General features: G+C 41.5%; 6 protein-coding genes across 8 annotated transcripts; 2 read left to right on the top strand and 4 right to left on the bottom strand.

Moving 5' to 3' along the window:
• Nucleotides 1-930: 930 nt before the first annotated feature.
• LOC117783817 (regulator of G-protein signaling 17) lies at nt 931-7,821 on the bottom strand. Of its 2 annotated transcripts, none has more exons than XM_034621362.1 (8): nt 7,445-7,821; nt 5,559-6,147; nt 5,136-5,489; nt 5,024-5,032; nt 2,304-2,381; nt 2,180-2,241; nt 1,828-2,116; nt 931-1,751 (listed from the first exon to the last, which is right to left on the bottom strand). In XM_034621362.1, the coding sequence occupies exons 3-8, from the start codon at nt 5,486-5,488 to the stop codon at nt 1,667-1,669; spliced, it is 876 nt and encodes a 291-aa protein (XP_034477253.1). In that variant the 5' UTR covers nt 5,489; nt 5,559-6,147; nt 7,445-7,821; the 3' UTR covers nt 931-1,666. The 2 variants fall into 2 exon arrangements, with proteins under 2 accessions (XP_034477253.1, XP_034477254.1); XM_034621363.1 differs by having other exon boundaries at nt 7,551-7,821.
• A 356-nt stretch (nt 7,822-8,177) lies between these two features.
• Nucleotides 8,178-10,936, bottom strand: LOC117784506 (ribosome biogenesis protein BOP1 homolog). The gene is made up of 5 exons (XM_034622257.1): nt 10,792-10,936; nt 9,406-10,720; nt 8,857-9,344; nt 8,504-8,799; nt 8,178-8,440 (listed from the first exon to the last, which is right to left on the bottom strand). Exons 1-5 carry the CDS (start codon nt 10,888-10,890, stop codon nt 8,287-8,289), a joined length of 2,352 nt encoding a protein of 783 aa, XP_034478148.1. The 5' UTR covers nt 10,891-10,936; the 3' UTR covers nt 8,178-8,286.
• A 360-nt stretch (nt 10,937-11,296) lies between these two features.
• Nucleotides 11,297-12,340, top strand: LOC117783434 (ubiquitin-conjugating enzyme E2 L3). Its single transcript, XM_034620838.1, has one exon. The coding sequence runs from the start codon at nt 11,455-11,457 to the stop codon at nt 11,917-11,919; it is 465 nt and encodes a 154-aa protein (XP_034476729.1). The 5' UTR covers nt 11,297-11,454; the 3' UTR covers nt 11,920-12,340.
• LOC117783431 (cap-specific mRNA (nucleoside-2'-O-)-methyltransferase 2) lies at nt 12,275-14,608 on the bottom strand. The gene is made up of 3 exons (XM_034620833.1): nt 14,256-14,608; nt 14,057-14,203; nt 12,275-14,000 (listed from the first exon to the last, which is right to left on the bottom strand). Exons 1-3 carry the CDS (start codon nt 14,544-14,546, stop codon nt 12,330-12,332), a joined length of 2,109 nt encoding a protein of 702 aa, XP_034476724.1. The 5' UTR covers nt 14,547-14,608; the 3' UTR covers nt 12,275-12,329.
• Nucleotides 14,609-14,660: 52 nt separating this feature from the next.
• Nucleotides 14,661-16,275, top strand: LOC117783432 (putative nuclease HARBI1). The gene is made up of 4 exons (XM_034620834.1): nt 14,661-14,967; nt 15,037-15,200; nt 15,260-15,530; nt 15,591-16,275. Exons 1-4 carry the CDS (start codon nt 14,794-14,796, stop codon nt 16,209-16,211), a joined length of 1,230 nt encoding a protein of 409 aa, XP_034476725.1. The 5' UTR covers nt 14,661-14,793; the 3' UTR covers nt 16,212-16,275.
• Nucleotides 16,266-17,588, bottom strand: LOC117783433 (transcription factor Adf-1-like). Of its 2 annotated transcripts, none has more exons than XM_034620837.1 (4): nt 17,263-17,588; nt 17,016-17,202; nt 16,782-16,962; nt 16,266-16,717 (listed from the first exon to the last, which is right to left on the bottom strand). In XM_034620837.1, the coding sequence occupies exons 1-4, from the start codon at nt 17,450-17,452 to the stop codon at nt 16,481-16,483; spliced, it is 795 nt and encodes a 264-aa protein (XP_034476728.1). In that variant the 5' UTR covers nt 17,453-17,588; the 3' UTR covers nt 16,266-16,480. The 2 variants fall into 2 exon arrangements, with proteins under 2 accessions (XP_034476728.1, XP_034476727.1); XM_034620836.1 differs by having other exon boundaries at nt 16,266-16,723; nt 17,263-17,586.
• Nucleotides 17,589-18,642: the final 1,054 nt, after the last annotated feature.

The following is an 18,642-nucleotide window of genomic DNA, read 5'->3' as shown; positions in this document are numbered from 1 at the left end:
CCATAATGCAGCGTCTTTTATGTTTCTATTGCTAATACTGTTCAAATGCAGAAAAGGTGTGAAGTCCTAGGGGGGAGAGACAATGTATGGAGGGGGTTTTGGATTATCAGTTCTGAAAAATCCAGCCCACAGTTGCAGGTGTGCGTGTGTGTGTGTGTATGGGCGTGTGTGTGCGGATAGTAAACGCAACTGCTTAGTATGTGACACATATACGTATATATATATATATATAGATATATATATGAGATATATCTCTTGCGGAGTTGGCAGTGATATTGCGAAACATTTTCTTTTGTTTTGTTTCTTTCTTTTTTTATCGAAATAAAATACTTAGTAAGTTGGTACGCTTTGGTATTCTTTTTTTCCCGTTATGATCGATTATTAGAACATTTCCTTTGACATAATTATTGTAAATGATTTACGTTTTAAAACAAATGTACAATAAATATATGTAATGTTTAATTTTTTTAGCGTTAAATACTTTATAGACATTCCACACAATCAACAATTGTCTTGTTTTCGAGTTCGTAGTAAATATTTCTTTACTTTTCATTTCATATTTGTATCTCAAAACTAACGACTTTCCATCGCACTCGCTTCTAATTTGCTAAACTTGTATTATATATTTTTTCTTTTGGTATTATATTATTGTTGTAGTATTTGTATTTACAGAATGCTTCGATGTCGCTATCCATATATAATATATATGTATATATGTATCCATAATGTATTGTATTTGTATGATCTAAAACGTTTTCAAAACTAATTAAGTTACATACAAGTACAAGTATAAATGTAATTAATACGTTTAAAAATGTTGCTTATTTTCTTTCTGTTTTTTTGGATTTTTGTTTTTATTTTTTTTGGTTTTTTTTTAAGTTTGTTTTTGGAAAAAGTATTTGCGCTTAAAGTTGTTTTTCTTTCATTCAATTTGATTAATACATCTTAGAATAACAATTATTACAATGTATGCTAATTGTTTCGCTTCTCGCACCATTTTCTTCTATTATTTTTTGTCCTGTTTCTTGTGCTATTTTGGGGGAACCAGTTCCGAATAATACACAATACAATATAAACTTTAGACTCCCTAGAAATGCTGATCTGTATCAATTGTGTTATCAACTATACCCTCCCAATTCTGCATAGTACATTGCGCCTTAACTCTCTTAATTCTCTCTCTCTCTATTTTTGCATTTTGTTTGTTTGTGGTTTTTTTTTTTAACAACTAATTTTATAAATTGCCTAGTTTTGTTTGGTTTGTTAACGACTAGAACATTGTAAAGAAGGAATCGGTTTCACATAATGCATCATATATATATGTTTGTATATATCATATCGTCTAAATTGGTTGTGTCCTCCTTTAACAAAGGATCCTCTGCTGCTGCTGTTGTTGTTGATGTTGTTTGTTGTTTGTTGTTGTTGCTACCACAACATTTGCCGTTAGCTGTCTTTTTTGGTTAATTCTCTTTTTTGGTACTGCACACGCCAAATGGAATTGATCTATTTAGTTAGTATGACATATTGCTTTGTTAACTGCAGCAGCGGCTTTTGGTGGCAGCATTTTTCAGCTGTTGCAACGTTTAAGGACAACCAAAGAATACTAAAGTTAAACGAGAAAAACAACAACAACGACGAAATCAACACAGCACATTACATGACACAACATCTAAGTGGGGCTATCCGCCTTGGAGCCGGCATTCGAATTGTCTTGCATTTGAGCGAGTGTCTTGAACTTTTGCGAGTTTAGGAATCTATCAAAGGGAAATATATTTATATTAATATTAATTCTCTCATTTATCACTATCTCTTTATCTCTGTTATTTTTACCTGGGATATGAGTCTCTGTGCATCAGCGTATAGATCTGAATTTGAGCTTCGTCGAAGGTGTGAGTCGTCGGCTCGATCATGTTTCGATTAACTATTTCGCGAACTCGTGAGTCTAACGATACTTCGCGCGGCGATAGTATCGATATATAATCCTCGTATATCAGACGTGCTTTCTCCTCGACCACCTCGGCGCTGTTCTCCTTCTTCAGATCCTCGCAGGCAAGCCAAAACAATATGTTCTCCTCGCTAAATTCACTGCGCAGAAAGTCGCGGAATACCTTGCGACCACCTGCAAAATATCATTCGATTAATCAAACAATTCAAAAATGTATCGAATCCTTTCGGGACTTACTCGAATTCTTCATAAGTTTATCAAAGCTTTTACCCCAACTACGTATTTCCTCTAATGTGGGTCTGTAAATAAAGAAATAGCCGTTAAGTAATGTCACAGTCATTTAAATTATTTAAAAACTTACTGATCGCCGTCTAGGAATTCGGCGCTAACGAGATCACGTTTGGTGGGCGCATTTTCATCAGCATTCTTTATGGCAAGACTGTAATTTAAGAGATAAGAAAAAATACAGTATAAAAATTCTTAGAGGTCATAATGAATATATTTTGAAGAGCTTGAAAGCGAAATTTGTATATTTAATAGAATATGCAGAACTCAAAATTGGGAACTATTACGAGTTATACAAAACTCAAAAAGAATAAACTTTAATTTACCAAACATAAATTTATAAAGAGAAAGATTCCATTCTAGTGAGCAGTGTGGTTAATATTTTAATATGTTGGTTTTTTTTTTTAAATAGGCGTGAAACTTAAAACTTTCCTCAAAAATAAATGATGGAAAGAAACTGTATTTTAAGAAGAGGTAATTTTGTCAGCACTTGCCAGCAGTTTATAGAGTGATCAATTCTTAAATTTGACAGTTAACCTCAATATAAAACAACACATGAAATAACTTATTGGCCTAATTTAAGTCGCTTGGACGAAAATTACAATAGCTGGTGTTTAAATAACGAATATATATTAGGTCCTTGCAATTAATACATAATCAGAGGTGCTTTACAAATCTCTAACAGCACTAAAGCAATCCAAAAGCAATTGTTGGTGTTCTTGAAAACAAGCAACCATTGCTTTCAAATTTATTTGCGATTTATTTGACTTCAAAAATATGTTTGAAAAACATTAATCTCTGTCATTTTAGGAGCACCGTCATTTCGAACGGTTGTTTTCAAAAGCGATTCTCTTAAAAAATTTTATAGATTTCTGGAACACACCTGAATAAAAATGTTTCATACAAAATGCCAGTTCTCGACCGATATTTACCATACGATCTTTACGATTTTTGGTATGATAACATTCCAATCTTGTTATCTTATTGTGTGTGTGAGCGCTTAGGGCAACGCTTAGATGTTAAAGAATTAAGAACTATTATAGAACAATGAAATGTGCAACACAGACTTCAATTAGCGTGAAACAGATCAAGTTGGTTTTAAGCAAAAGCGCCAGTTTTGTTCATTAAAGCGATACAAGTTCCTAAAAGTAATCGTGTAATCGGTGTCTCGAGAATAGCCGATAACGTCTGTCAGTCTGTGTGAGCGCCTATATCTCAGAAACCAAATTCGGCACACAGATTTCTATACACCCCACTCAGGTCAAGTTTGCTTTAAATATTTGACACGATAGAACCATTTTCATCAGGTGTAGTCTCTTCAGCGCCGTTGCGACGAAAAGTTGCTCTTGGGGCAAAGGTTCGGCGGATTAAATATTTTAGAATTCTTTGACTTTTTAAATGATGAGCTATTGTCATTTTATTCGCATATTGTCTGAATTTAACAATAACATCCTGAATACATACTTTAAAAATACATGCTAAAATTAAGAATTTTAAGCTTCAATTTTATAATGGTTTGTTCTTATTTCTAAAATTGTAAAATTGTAAAATTGATTTAAAATCCTAAAAATTAATTCCTATTTTGTTTGCTTTTATGAAAGCAAAATCATAAAATATTTTACCCATATTTTTAGATATTCAATAGCAAACGGAGATTGCTAACTTTCTCTTGTCCAATTGATGACCGTAAGTGGTTTAAATTTATTTGAAGTTTGCTAAATAAACGATCAGCTAATGCTGATGTGACAAGAATCGTTAAAAAATCGTTGTCAAATTCATTGTATGCTTTTCAAGTTCACTGTCCAATTTGGATTAAGTATTTTAATCTAAATCCTCAGAAACATTAAAATTTGCCTAAAATCGTAATTTTAGTTGCTAAATGATGGGGTCGATTGATTCTAAAAATGGAATTCGAAATGTAGAAGTTTCAGATATGTTTTTGCTATCATCTGCAGCCACATATTAAAATTTTTTTCGAACTTTTCGTTGTCTGATTAATTTAATTTCAGTCTCAACCCCTTACTTTTTTTCTCAAGCTCAAACTCTTTTTGAAATATTTCAAAATTTCATATTTTCGGCGCCCCTAATATCTTGGCGCCCGGGGCGGTTGTACCCCTTGCCCCCATCCCCCCTCAAAACGGCGATGAGTCTCTTCATAACAAATAGTTAAGTTAGACAATGTGGTTCACTCTAAACTGTCCACACGTTATCAACGAATAGATTTGACTGCCTGGTATCAGGTAAGCATTACATGCACCTCTACGTAGTATTCATCAAAGTTCCTTATCAGTTTGCCAATCACATACACATGTATGTGAGCATTTGTGTTGGGGCTTGTGTGTGTGTGTGTGCCTATTTGTGAATTAAATGTACTCGGATGATTAAATGTGTAGGGAATGGACAACAACTAAGCATACAAAGGCGCGGGAGAATGATTGCCTCCCCCCCTAAAATACAATCAAGGACAGCTTTCATTTTCATTCACGAAAACTTGCAACATTTTTCGCAGTAACTTGGTGTGATTTAAAAAAAATCCCAAATTGTGGAGCTTTTGCTGTCTAATTTGGCGCTCTTGAAATTGTGAATGAAACATTTTGTTAGAATTAGCCAGAGAGAGGGCGACAGAAAGAGAGAAAGAGAGCGCGAGAGCGAGCTGGAGAGAGCTTTTACTATTCGCCTAGCAAAGCGTTGCCAGCTGTTAATAAAAATGTAAGTAGGCAACGCCACTTACTGCGTGGGAGCGAATGTACATGTGTGTATGAGTGTGTGTGAGTGTGTATGTGCCCAGGAACTTACCACTTAGCCCTGTTTTTGTGGTTAGACGTCCCGCGGAGCAGCGACAATGAAATAGAAGATTTAAGTTAGCAAGAAAAATATTGCAACCTGTGAAATAACATTAAATACTCACCAGGAGCAGGAACAACAACAGCACCAACAAAAACAACACGGCTTCTGCGACTGCGGTCGCTGCAGCGGCGCATTTGATTCCTGCAGCACGTTCGATGTGGCACTACCGCTCACCGGTAGCGTTGTGCCTGAGCTTGTGCCACTGATGCCACCCCCGCCCCCGCCTCCGCTGCCGGCCACGCCTCCAGCTGTTGAGCTCAAGCCGCTGACAGCGCCTATACTATCGCCGTTGCCATTTCCATTCCCGTTCCCATTCCCATTCCCGTTCCCGTTATTCGCCACCGAGTTCTGTGAGGTGGCGGTCATGCCGCGCAATCGACAGCCGCTGGGCAGCTCCGAGACGGTGCAGGACATGCTGCAAGTAGAATTAGGCATCGAGTTCAACACAAACACACACACACACGTTGACAATTTGGCCACTTACCTGCCCTTTTCAAGTTAAAGTTGATGTTGGCGTTAGCGTTGGCGTTGGCGTCGCTGCCACAGCTGCTGCTGCTGTCGCCCACTGCCACTGACCTACCTACCTAACGTCCGTTCGTTCGTTTGCTCGCTCGTTCGTCTTTCTGTCTGTTCGTCTCGTTCTGTCTCCTCTCCCACTCTCAGCTCAGCTCACACTCCCACACAGAGAGCACTTAGCGACTGCAGGGTAAGCGCGTTGGCGGTGCTCGCCCCTTTTTCGCTCCCCAAAGAGAGCAGAGAGTGAGAGTGAGAGCAAGTTACGTATTTATGTTTTTGCTAATAACTTTTTATTGAGTGCTTTTGCCTTTGCCTTTGCCTTTGCTTTTGCTTGTGCTTTGCTCTCGCGCCTTACACGCTCTTGATTTCCTTCTTGTTGTTGTTCTTGCTGCTGCTGATGATGATATTATTGCTGTTGTTGTTGTTGCTCTTGTTCTTTGCTGTTTTTCGTCTAATTCTAATATTATTTTAGTTTTTACATGCATGTGCAGAGAAATAATTGGCTCTGCTTTTATGTCTCTGCATTGAATTCTTTGCGTCGAATTTTGATTTTGTATCTGTTCACATAGAAATGAATAGTTAATATATATTTTAATTATTATTATTTTATTATTATTTGGTTATGCGTTGTTGCATTTGTTGTTGTCTGCTGTTGCTCCTGCTGTTACGCTTAGTACACGAAATGTCCGATAGGCGCGCTCTCGATTTCACTGTCGTTGCGTGGGCAGGTGGTGCAGATGCTTCGAGCGAGGAGGAAAGAGGGTGGGGGAAAGAGAAGGAGCGAATGGGGAGGGCTTCTGCTGATGTTCACTGTTGTTGTTGTTGTCGTTGGGTGCTTTAGCATTTACACATTTAGGTTTCGTATTTACAGCGAAATTAGTTTGTAATGAGGGGCGATTGATATGAGCTGAGAATTGCTTCTAGCAGCTATGCGCCAGTGTTGTGAAATTTGATTTGATTTTATTCCATTTTGTTGTACAGCAGCTGGAGATGCTTGCTGAACAATTGTTGTTGTTGTTGTTGTTACTGCTCGAAATTTGTATTTATTTCTTGTGCTAGTCATTACATAGACTCACACCAACCCAATCACACTGACACTCACATATTCACACTGAGACGCACAAACACATTGGCGAGGTCGCGAGGTCGCCTGACCGTTATTTTCCACTTTACTTTTGTTTCGTTTTCGTTTTGCTTGTGTTTTTATTGATGTTATTCAGTTTGGGGCTGATGGGGCGTATGCGTGATTTGCCTGCCTTGCTGCTGCTGCTGCAACTGCTTGTTATTGTTGTTGCTGTTTATTGTTTTTGTGTGCTGTGTTTTGGCAGCTGCAGGGAGAGAGAGAGAGAGGGAGACGGAGAGAGTGAGAGGGCAGCGCTGTTGCTAATTGCACTTGATGCTGGATTTGTTCGTTGCAGCCGTTACATTTGCTAAAATATCGAACATTTTCCAATCGTTTGTGCTTCCGCTCACACACATATACACACACACACACACCAATGCCTTCACAGCACTTTGATTTTGTTATATGTATGTGTGTGTGTGTGTACTCTATGTATTTAGGAGCAACGAATATATACAAATTTTTTTGCCTGCCACTGCCGCACTAAAAATATGTGTAGGTAATTCTTTTTTTTTCTTTCTTTTTGCTCTGAATGATTTTGCTTTGATTCAATTTCTACACAGAGAAAGAGAGCGAGAGGCAGAGAGGAATAGCCAAAAATTCTGGCTGTATGTGCGAGCGAACTGTGTGTGTGTGTGTGTGCGAGTGAGAGAGAACGAGACAGAGGGGTGGGTAGGAGGTGGGAGGTAGTGCAATTTAACTAGACTTTTGCTATGTTTTTTTCTTTTTACTTTTTGGTTGGTTACTTTCGTTGACATATTTCGATATTCACATTGCGACTGCTTTTTTGCGATACCACAAAAACACTTGCCATATTTTTTGGGACTCTGCTTTTACCACATTATTGCCATTTCATTTTCACTGCTGCGCTTTTTTCTATACGTGTGTGATTTTCTTCTTTGGCTATTCTTTTTTTTTTTGTAAAGTTGTGTGTGTGTGTGTGCGCGCGCTCTGATAGCCAAAACCCAAAATCCTCGACGACAACGACTGACAACCGAGAATCGAAAATCGACGACCGACGACAACGACGACGGCACGAGCACAAGTGCTAACGTTTCTCTTTGCATGGGCAAAGGCTGGCGACTGACTGACTGATTGAAGGAAAAGCTCCAAATAGCTATACTTCTATAGCTACTATATTGGAGCCAGCCGAAAGCGAACCGATTAGATTCCTGCTACATAAAGCACACGACATGTGCGCGAGTGCTTTGCAAAGAGATTGAAAGCTCTCTCTCTCTCTCTCTCTCTTGCTCGCGCGCTCTATCTCTCTGTGGCTGGAATTTAGTTGGCATTTGTGCTTTCGAAATGAACTGGGGGAATTTACAAATATTTGGGATCACGAGCAGCAACAACAACATTATGAATCTCTTGCTCGCTTTCTCTCACTTATTCATGATGTCCTCACTGCCCCGGGAGCATAAAAAAGGATGGCAATCCTGTCAGGGTTGTATTGAAGCTTTTCAATTTTGTGTTGACTTTCAATAAGATACATTCTTTACTATCGCAAGTTCTCCATACAAGTGAGCGCTTAAAACTAAAAATGTCACATTCCACATGCCACACGTTGCACGGATTACGTGTACAGCCGGATGGTGCAATCGGCGCCGGTGGAGAAGACCCAAGGCTGCACCGGATGCCAATTAACGTCCAGGACGCCAAACTCATCGCGCTTCTCGTGTGTCTGCAGTTTCTTGAGCGGCACAATCAAAGGATTTTGCAGTAAATCACTGAAACAAAACACAGAAGTATAAACATTGATGGATCGATCGAAAGTATGATTCGTTACTCACTTGTAGACCATGCCATGAGAGACAATAACCGCTTGGTCATCGCTGCCAGAGGCGAACAGTGGATACCGCAAATGGAAGGCGACACTGCGGACGGCATTGCGATGCAGTCGCATTGTTTGATACGGTTTCGTGGACAGATCCAAGTCGAACCAGAGCATCTTCTTGTCGTAGGTGGAGACCAGCAGATTGTCGCCCTTTGGATGTATAGACATGCCCGATATCCACTTGGAGTTGGTCAATAGTTTCTTGATCAGCTCCTGCTTCGCCAGATCATAGATGCGAATGTTGTGTTGTGTCTGTAAGATGAAAACCAAATGAATACACAAGTTACAGGTTGCATCTGGAGCACTTACTGCAACGAAGAAGCATGGCTTGACGGGATGGAAGAGCACGCATTGGATGAGGCCCTTGCTCTTCGAAAAGGGTATCTGGGAACGTCGCTTGGACAGCTGGTGAATCAATGCCGAGCGATTGGCGCCCTCGGGCATCACGGTGGCCAGATAGTCGCCGCGTCCGTGCCAGGTAACCTGACGTATGGGCTTGAAATGAGTGATGACCACACGGACGCCCTTCTCCTGTTCATCCGGCTCGGCATTGGACCATTGAACAGCCGCCTTAATGCGCTCGTTCTCGATGACATCCAGACTGGGCGACTCGGCGAGCAGGTCATCGGTTTTCTTAATGATCAGCTTATCGCCCACCTTGGGATTGATGAGCAGCAAGCGGCTGCCTGTGGCCACCGCCACAATGGATAGCTTAGCATTCGGACACCAGGCCACACAGCGGACCACATCGTCCGTCTCAATTGTGCGTATGCAACGGCCCGTGGCAATTTCCCAGACTACAAATAAAGTTGGGATTAAAAATGGACAGTCTTAAATTGATTTTTAGTGGGCACTTACTCTTGACAGTCTTGTCATCGGAGCCCGAGACCATGTACTCGCCCTTGGGCTCCACGCTGACGGAACGCACCAGATCTGTGTGTCCGCGATAGACGAGACTCTCCACTGTGGGGAATGGCTGTAGGTCGCGTGGTGAAGGCAGTTTGGGTATTAGATACTCTGCATCTATGTTCAGCTTGACGCGCTTGGCACGCGGACACAAGTACAGATCCAGACAGCGCAGGAAACGCTCTCGCAGGTAGCGGGAGTAGGCGGGCACCTCTCGCAGGGACTTGAACTTCTGGGGCATAAAGTGCAGCTTGCGCTTGTGCGGCTCATCCTTGAGTTTGAGCCACAACTTGGCTTCCTTCTCGTCAAACAGATACTCCGGTGGCGGATTGTAGGACTCGGCATGGCCGGGAAGGTCACGTTTGGGCGCAGAGACTGGATCATGTATGCGACGCATATGCTCGCGACTGGTGTCCGTTTCCCAGAGCATGTAGAACTTGGGACCACGCTTTTGTTGCTTCTCCCGTTCCACCTCCTCGGTGGTCTTCATCCAGCCCATCTTCAGGGCGTGCACCATGCGGGAGACCTTCTTCTTTTCCGACACGGACGGCAGGAACGAACGCTTGTGATCCGGAACATTCTTAATGGGCATTTTCTCCACCTCCGAGGTGAACCATTCAATCCAAGGCTCATACTCATTGTGTTCGGGATTGGGTATGCGTGCCGAGTTTACGCGTTTAATCAATGCAATGTCCTCGTCGGTGAGCAACACTTCCTGTCCTGTTTGTGGGTCCTTCACAGTGCGCCAGAAGTTTGGATCCTCAATCTTGCGCAGGAAGTCATCAATTTGATCGCCCTTTGGCGGTTTAACAATCTTCTTGGCATCCCAGTCATAACCAATGTGCTTGTACTCGTCATACCAATGCATGGGTATGTTGCCAACAGTATTTCGTATATCCTCCTCGTCAGATGTGTCCGAATCCTCATATTCCACCTTTGAGGGATCACGTTCAGTTATCGGAGTGGTTACATTTTTCGACTCCCCCTTTTTGTTGTTGGTGGCTGCAGCAGCTGCTTTACTGCTACTTGGTTTCTCCTCAATCTCGCTACTTTCGCTTGCATCATCATCATCATCATCGCTGTCTGATTTCTCCTCCTCCTCTTCTTCTTCAGACCCTTCCTCGTTGTTATCTTTTCGACCCAAATAATTACCCTCTTCGTCGCTCTCAAATTCGAGATCTTCGCTGCTGTCTGACTGGTATTCCTGGTCTATGCCCTCGTCGTCAGTTGAGTCCTCGCCAGGATCCTTGACTGCTTGCAGCAAGTCCTTGAAGATAAAAAAAAAAAAACAAACATTTAGTTTCATCAATTTATTTGGTACATACGATGCCAGCTTACCTCATCTTCTTCTTGGTCTGACTGTTCGGAAACTGAAGCCTGCTCTTTTGTGGGCTTCGATTCCTTAACTTTGCGTTTAGTTGCCTGTTTTTTAGTCATTTTTACAAGAAAACAAAACGAAACAGCGCGGCGCACGTGTTGCAACTGAATTAGAACAAGCTGCCAGATCGAGAAATTCTGTAGGGTGGCAGCCCCAATTAGAACAAGCTGCCAGATCGGAAAATTTCTGTAGGGTGGCAGCCTTTGAACCTGGTGGCAGTCTTTCACACCAGTGCTGGCATGTTTTTAGGGGGAACAAAAGCTGTTTCTGACTAGAAACCATGTAATTTTTTATTGCGCATGCACAGTTTTACCAAAAATATTAATAGCAAAACCTTGCTAAATATACATTCAAAATAGCCAGATTTCCAGCTAATATCAATTTTGGGATATTTCTATCAACCGAATTCTGAAAATAGCCAGATCTAGCTATAAAATAGCTAAGCTGTCAACAGTGGTGATACAACTCTATTTTTTGCCACAATAAAATGTGAAAAAGAGTGCAAAATAGCACATATCCTCGATATTCAAAGCAATTACAAGGCAAAAATTGCATCATCTCAACATTCTGTTTCCAGCTGCGGGTTCCATCGATTTGGAGCAATTATTAAGCACATTTAAAAAATGGCTGCACCGCGACGTCTACGCAAGGAGCTCGTCGACTTACAGGAAAGTAGTTTAAAATCATTTCGTGACATCAAGGCCGATGATGACAACCTGCTGCGCTGGACGGGCTTGATCCTGCCCGACAATCCACCCTACAACAAGGGAGCGTTTCGCATCGAAATCAACTTTCCGGCAGAGTATCCCTTCAAGCCACCAAAGATAAGTTTTAAAACAAAAATCTATCATCCCAACATTGATGAAAAGGGACAAGTGTGCTTGCCAATTATCAGCACCGAGAACTGGAAGCCGGCAACCCGCACCGACCAAGTGGTTCAGGCATTGATAGCACTCATCAACGATCCCGAACCAGAGCATCCACTGCGTGCCGAACTAGCCGAGGAGTTCCTCAAGGACAAGAAGAAATTTGTGAAGAACGCCGAGGATTACACCAGGAAACACAGCGAAAAGCGTCCGGCTGATTAGTCCAACGATGTCAAGTAGCCGGCACCGAGCAATCGCAAATGTAGCCGGGATGATAAAACCAAAACCTAAGCTCCCGCATCCACATTGCCAGTCGCCAGATGAGAAATGAACTGTAATCCCACAATCCACAATCCACACCCTAAAACCCAAACACAACCTACTTAAACACGAAATTAACATGAAATTTGCGTAGAAAATGAAGATGTATAAACTGTTCCAAGGAGACGAACGTCACAACCTAGTTTATATATACAAAAGTCTTGTCGAAATTTGTATAAACTCTGAGTAATTATTGTAGTAGAAATTAATTTGCATTAATTGTTTTTAAATACGAAAATACATATGTAAACGAAAATCGAGAGGATCATGGATCTTTTATGCAAGATAAATAATATATATACAATACATAATTAACACACAATTCCTTCGACTGTTTCAGTCTCTTTAATATCGTTTACGGCTTCAGTTTCAGCCTGATCAATGCTCATGCGGGTCGGGAACGAATCCTCGCCCAGCATGCGGCGATAGCAGGCCACCAGGACACTGTTGTTGTAGAGGATGAGGGCATTGCTGAACTGATTCTTCTGGAGTTGCTTGAGACTCAGCACACTGTGCACTGCTCCTTCCTTCTCATCATCGCTGCTAAGCACTTGGCGCAATTGTTGCAGCTGCTCCACCATCTCCTTGTCATCCTGCAGGACACTCAGTGTGATGGTCTGCTCTGGAAGACTACTGTCAAACTCGGTGTGCTGATAGATTAGCTCGGCTAGGAATAGGAGCACAGATGCCGCGTAATGGGTGAGAAATAGGAAATTATGAAACACAATTCTATGGGGCCTTAGTTCCAGCAATGACTCAACCAGCTTAACAAAGAAACGCTGCTGAACTTTATGAAATGTTGAGTCATCAGTCGACGGTGCGTAATTTAGTGATATCGTCTTGCTGTCGCTGCTATCAAGAAACAAGCACTTGGGCGCTGTTTGCCAGAGCGGATCGAGCTCGAATGTGTCCAGTATGCGTAAACGGAGCAGCAGCACCGGTTCCGAAGCAAACAGACTGCTCTGCAGCTCCCTCACAGGTGCTCCTCGAGACAGTTCCAGTTTTAGCTGCAATTGCGGGTCTTTGACGTGGGTGTAGCTCCGTGTAGCAGTTGGACACTTCTCCAGCTGATTGAACTCGCGTCGCAGGCAGTAGATTTGTTTTAGTATATCGCCCTGTCTGAGATGCTCCCGCTCCGTGTAGGAGCCACCATAGACGGGCACCGTGAATCCCAATGACTTGTTGATATCCTGCTGCCTAACAATGCACAGCTCGTCGGCCAAGGGTCGCACCTTGTAGCGATTGTAGTACATGGCAGAGACGACTCCTCGCAGATGGTGCAGATGGCGGAGATAGTAGCGATCCTTGGACTCGTATGCGTAGATGCTGCTTTCGATGGCATCCACCTGCAGCTTCAAGTAGAGTCTACATCCGATCTCGTGTTGCAGCTGAAAATCTTTGGGTATCTGGGATTTGCCAAACAGAGGCATGACCATGGCATCGTTTGGCTGGGCGAGCTTGGCTTGCAATGCCTCCAACAGACGAGGTAGACCGGGAGTGTCCTTGCGGTAATCCATGCAGATGACATAGACTTCGGAATTGCCACGCTTAGATGTCGCCGGCTTGTAGATGTGCACTCGCTGGAAGACGCAGTTCAGCATGTACATCACAGAAACGCTACACGCCTCAAACAACGTAAACATTTTAATAACAAAATTGCCACCCGGACTGAGTATCTTCAGTGCACTGACAATTTCCGCAAAGAAAAGACGGGCGACGATCTCCTCCTGGCAATCGGGCTGAGCAGAGCAATCAATTGAACCATCAGCTGTGACCAGTTGAACGCCGTCTTGGAACACTTCGGCACACCTGTGGGTCATGTGATCTATGTTGTCCATACTCAGTAGATTGCCAGTCAAGTCCTTATGGAAGAGCCAATTGTCCAGAGTGTGAAATATGAAACGATCGTCGGTAATCATCTCATTGAGCGCATTTCCCTCGTAGTACGGATTCAAAGTAGTCGAACGCCAGTTCCACTTTATCTGCAATGACGGTAATCTTGGTAATGTTTGCCGATCTTGACTTGAACCATTGTTACCTCATTTGGTTTGTGAGCCGAGTGCAAATAATGATTCAGTGCAGCGATAAAAGCACCTGGAGCCTCGCAAAGATGAAGACTATTAAGAACCGGCTGTGTGATGAGTGGATAACGATGCAGGCACTCAAAGATCTTGCACCAAGCTACCTGAAAATCATTCGCTTAATATGGATTAAGTAGAGATGAAACCACAACTTACGGTTACAAACTCAGCCTTTGTTTCGTTTTTCAACCGCCACGAAATCTCTCCCGACGGATCCCGACGATTTGTGTGTGTGCTCCACTCCTGCACCCCATAATTGTTAAGCTTACTCTTGACAGAATTCAGCTGATCCTTGAGATTCTGCAGAGACTCGAACTGGTAGAATTCACTGAACAGCGGCTCTTCTAATGGCAGCAACCAGGAGGCACCGTTAGTTGGCTTTTGATATTGGAACTTCTTCTCAAACAGCTGCTCCACTTCTTCCCTTATGCTTAGTTTGGGACGCATGCTGCTCGGTTTAATTAAATTTATTTTCTTATAGCAATTATTTATTTTTTACGTACAACAAATGTTTGCGTGCTCTACAATTTTCTGAGCGCCAGCATATGCTAGTGTGGCCAATGCAACAATGCAACAAAAATAACAGAAAGTTAAGTGGTAACACTGGAGCGTCCGCTGTTGACAAATCAAAACAAAACAGTTCGAAAATACCGACAGACTGTTGTTCAAAACAAGAAATTGCAATTCATTTAAAATGAACCATAGAGCAATGGCAATGAATGGTGTAATTGTGGGATTGTTAGCCTATTATGCTGTGCTGAAAAGGCAGGAGGAGGAGGAGGAAGAAGTCCTGGAACGCCAGCATAAATCACAACGCGGAAATCCGTATTTGCGTAAAAGGCGCAACAAGGGACGATTTGTTACCGCTGTAAGTATTCATATTTAGATATTATAAATATCTGTACAAGTGTACAAAATATGTCGTGTTTATTTGCAGTTCGAAAACATGACACAGTCTCCAAGAGTGTTCATTGAGAATTTCCATATGAGCGAATCCAACTTTAACTATTTGTTCAGTTTGGTGGAGCCATATCTGATCCCGAAGAGGAATTTACGCTCGGATGCGATGTCGCTCAAAACAACGTTTGCCGTTGTCCTCGAGTAAGTGTATTGTAATTGGATGTAGTCGTAAATTAGATATTCATCGATTTGTTTATTAGAATGCTTGCATCCGGAAACCTACATATCCAGAATGGTTCATCCTATCGAATCAAAAAGCAACATATGGGAGCTACCATCGACCTGGTATGTGATGGCATTTGCTCTGCGCTGACCAGCGAGTTTCCAAAGTGGGACAAGGAGAATATGTTGGAGTGGGCAGATGATTTTGAAAAGCAATGGAACTTTCCACACTGCATTGGTGCCATCGACGCTAAACACATCCAAATTAAGAGCCCTCTTAATGATGACGATGATTTTTACAATCACAAAGTAAGTGACTTTGATAAGGCAAATCCCTTCTTAGTAGTCACATTTTACCTACATCTTTAGGGCTTCTACTCGATTGTCCTAATGGCAGTTTGCGATGCATCCTATCGGTTCACATTCATCGAAGTTGGTGCTGGCGGTAGGGAGGGAGACACGAATGCTTTTTCGCACAGCAAACTGGGAAAGGCAGTATTGTCGGATAGTCTGGAGTTCCCCGGAAACGAGCTGCTGAATGGCATATCGACACCATATTTTATGGTAGGAAACGATGTGTTCCCATTAATTAGCAGGATAATGAAGCCGTACGGATCTAGAAAGCGGGATGTACCCGAGCGGATATTTAATCATCGCTTAAATCGAGCTCGACGTTGTATAGATAATGCCTTTGGAATACTTTGCGCCAAGTGGATGGCCGTGCAACGCACTCAGTTAAGCAATCCGGATACGGCCCAGAAAATTGTTGCAGCTTGCTGTTCCTTGCACAACTTTGTATTACGAACGAGTCCCGCAGACCAATACTTACCGAAGGATCTGGACGCACACACCCACACACATACAACACTCGTCGAACTTCTGTCCTTTCGCGGTCGCTGTCAGGATTACCCAAAGTACATACGCGACAATATAAAGGAGTATGTCAACTCTTCATCGGCTTCTCTGCAAAATGAAGCTGCTGAAGTGTAATCAATTCAATAACTTTTATTATTTTTCCAGCCAATAATAAAATATCCTGCTTAGTCTTAATTTATGGTAACAGTCTTATTTATTTATCTTATATTTTAATACTAAATTTTAAAGATGTGGTCCAAGTTATTAACATAAGGAGTATTATTTTGAATATTGCATCAAAGCATCATTTCGGTGCTGTTTTTAGGAGCATAATATAATAACAATGCTCCTTTTGTGAATACTTTGAGTCACATCAGTCGTCAAGAGAGTACAACAGCATCTAATTATGGATTAGCCATCTTCTGGTAGTTCCAAAGCAACTGAGTTACTGCTCGTTCAGCTTCCTTAGCATATTTTGGCTGAATCTCGTTTAGAATGCCATCCCAGTACTGAATAACTGGACGAAGCGGAATCGGCTCTGTGCGTTCAAACTTTTCTTTCTGTTCAGAGATAAAGTTTTCAAGCATATCTAAAACGTCGCCCGAATTCGTTGCCAGCTGCAGATTGCGTTTCTTGTTGGGCTGCTCCTTAAATACAAATGAGTGATGTTATTTTTACAAACACTTAATATAATTGTATACTAACAAACGATTCCGACGAGGCATCAGAGGATGTGCTTGCATCGCCATCGATTGGAACTTCGTCAATATCATTATTACTGCATTGAGAGGAATTCGATTCTGGAATAGAGCAGTCCAAGTCTGGTTCAATAGAGGGGTCTTGACTTGTTGAAGCGCTCTCATCGACTGGAGTACTCTCAGAAGTACTACAAAAAGAAACGTTCAAAATAATGATTGTAATTTGGACATTTCTACTTACCGCTTTTGCGAAGAGACCTTCGCAAGATACGCCATATAAGGAGCTAAATGCCACTCCACCCCGTCGCTGACTTTGGTCTGCTCCGATCCAGCTCCACCGGCAGTACTCTGGCGCTTCCGGGTTGCCACCGAGCGGTGGTATCTGTAGCTATCTCGAAGAGATTTCCATGCTGTCTTGCAATCACTTACTGACGTACAAATGTTTGAGTTAATGGCGTTTCAGATACTTAGAGATAAAGAAAAATTACCACTTCTATTGAGCACCTCGGCTATGTTCTCCCAGGCACTTTTAATATAAACAGCATCGTAATGCTTTTTATCAGAAGGATCCCATAAAAGGCGGTTCTTTTCCACCTCTTGGATCAGTTGAATTTTATCTGAATTTCCAAACAAAATCAATCGCTTTTTATTTATCATTTTTGAATTGTTTGCGGTCATATATGATACTCTTGTGATGATGTGAGAGGCCTAGAAAAACTCTGAACAGTTTGATGTTCTTCAAGCCCAAGATTTATTTTATATATGTATAAATAAAACTTTCTCTAGCCCAAATCAGCTGTTGCCTAAACTGTTTAAGCACTGTTTTACGGCACCGTTTATTTTTATTATGCCCTAGCAGAACGAATATTTTTGATGCAAAGCATACCAGTGCTGCCAGTTTTGTAGAGGAAAAAAGCTGTTTCTGGCTGAAAAGCACTCGAAAAATATCTTACAAAATAGGTTAAGAAAAACAGTATGGCAGCCCTGGACTCAATAACGGTGTGGCAGCCTTGAATCTAAAAAATCGATAGATTCAATTTAATACCCATTTCTTAGTGATATCGATACTTTACCGGACGAAATTTTAAATTTTAGTTGATGCAAATTTTAAAATGCAATAACTTTGAAATTAATTAACATTTTGATGAAAATGTAAAATTCGAAATTCGAAAAAAAATAATAAATTTTTGAATGTTTGAAACTCGTTAACCTAAGGTAAAAGAAGTTAAAAAATAAATTCTAAAAATAAAAGTATCATAAAAGCGAGAAAATTCCAACAAAAATTCTGCAAAAATTTTCAAAATTTTAGCTTCAAAAATAAGAAAAATTTCAAATTTTCAAAGTTGCAACTGAATTTTTTATTTTATTAAACTAGAACAAGCTGCCAGATCGGGAAATTCTGTAGGGTGACAGCCCCAATTTAAAAGGACGCCACGCCGGGAGAACTAACGGTGCTTTTTAACAATTGAGAACAATTCCACTTTTCTTGAGATGGCCGACGAAACAAAAAAGATCCCTTACATTTTGAATGGAGGTATATTTAAAATCAAAAAGCGGAGGGCGGTCGTGTAGTCGTGAAATGCATTTATTGTCCATCACAGCACCGGCTTCGCGGCAATCTGGCAAATGCACAGGCAATTTTTACCAGCACATCAAAGTAAGTAGTACCCCCCACTCCCAAGTAGTACACTTTCCAGTTAAGATGAAATTAATTAATTATTGAATGTTTATTCAACTTTGGCAGCGACGTCATCCATTTATGATAGACAAAGGTAACGGAAATGAAAAAGGACAAGAAAGAGAAAGTCGCGAAAATTGCCAAACGTAGACGCAAGTTAAGTTTCGATGATGAAAAGTCGCAGGAGTCT

This window comes from Drosophila innubila (assembly GCF_004354385.1).
Source record: "Drosophila innubila isolate TH190305 chromosome 2R unlocalized genomic scaffold, UK_Dinn_1.0 1_C_2R, whole genome shotgun sequence".
NCBI classification, from domain to species: domain Eukaryota; kingdom Metazoa; phylum Arthropoda; class Insecta; order Diptera; family Drosophilidae; genus Drosophila; species Drosophila innubila.
Note: the sequence above shows the minus strand (reverse complement) of the source record. Positions and strands in the feature narration are given on the sequence as shown.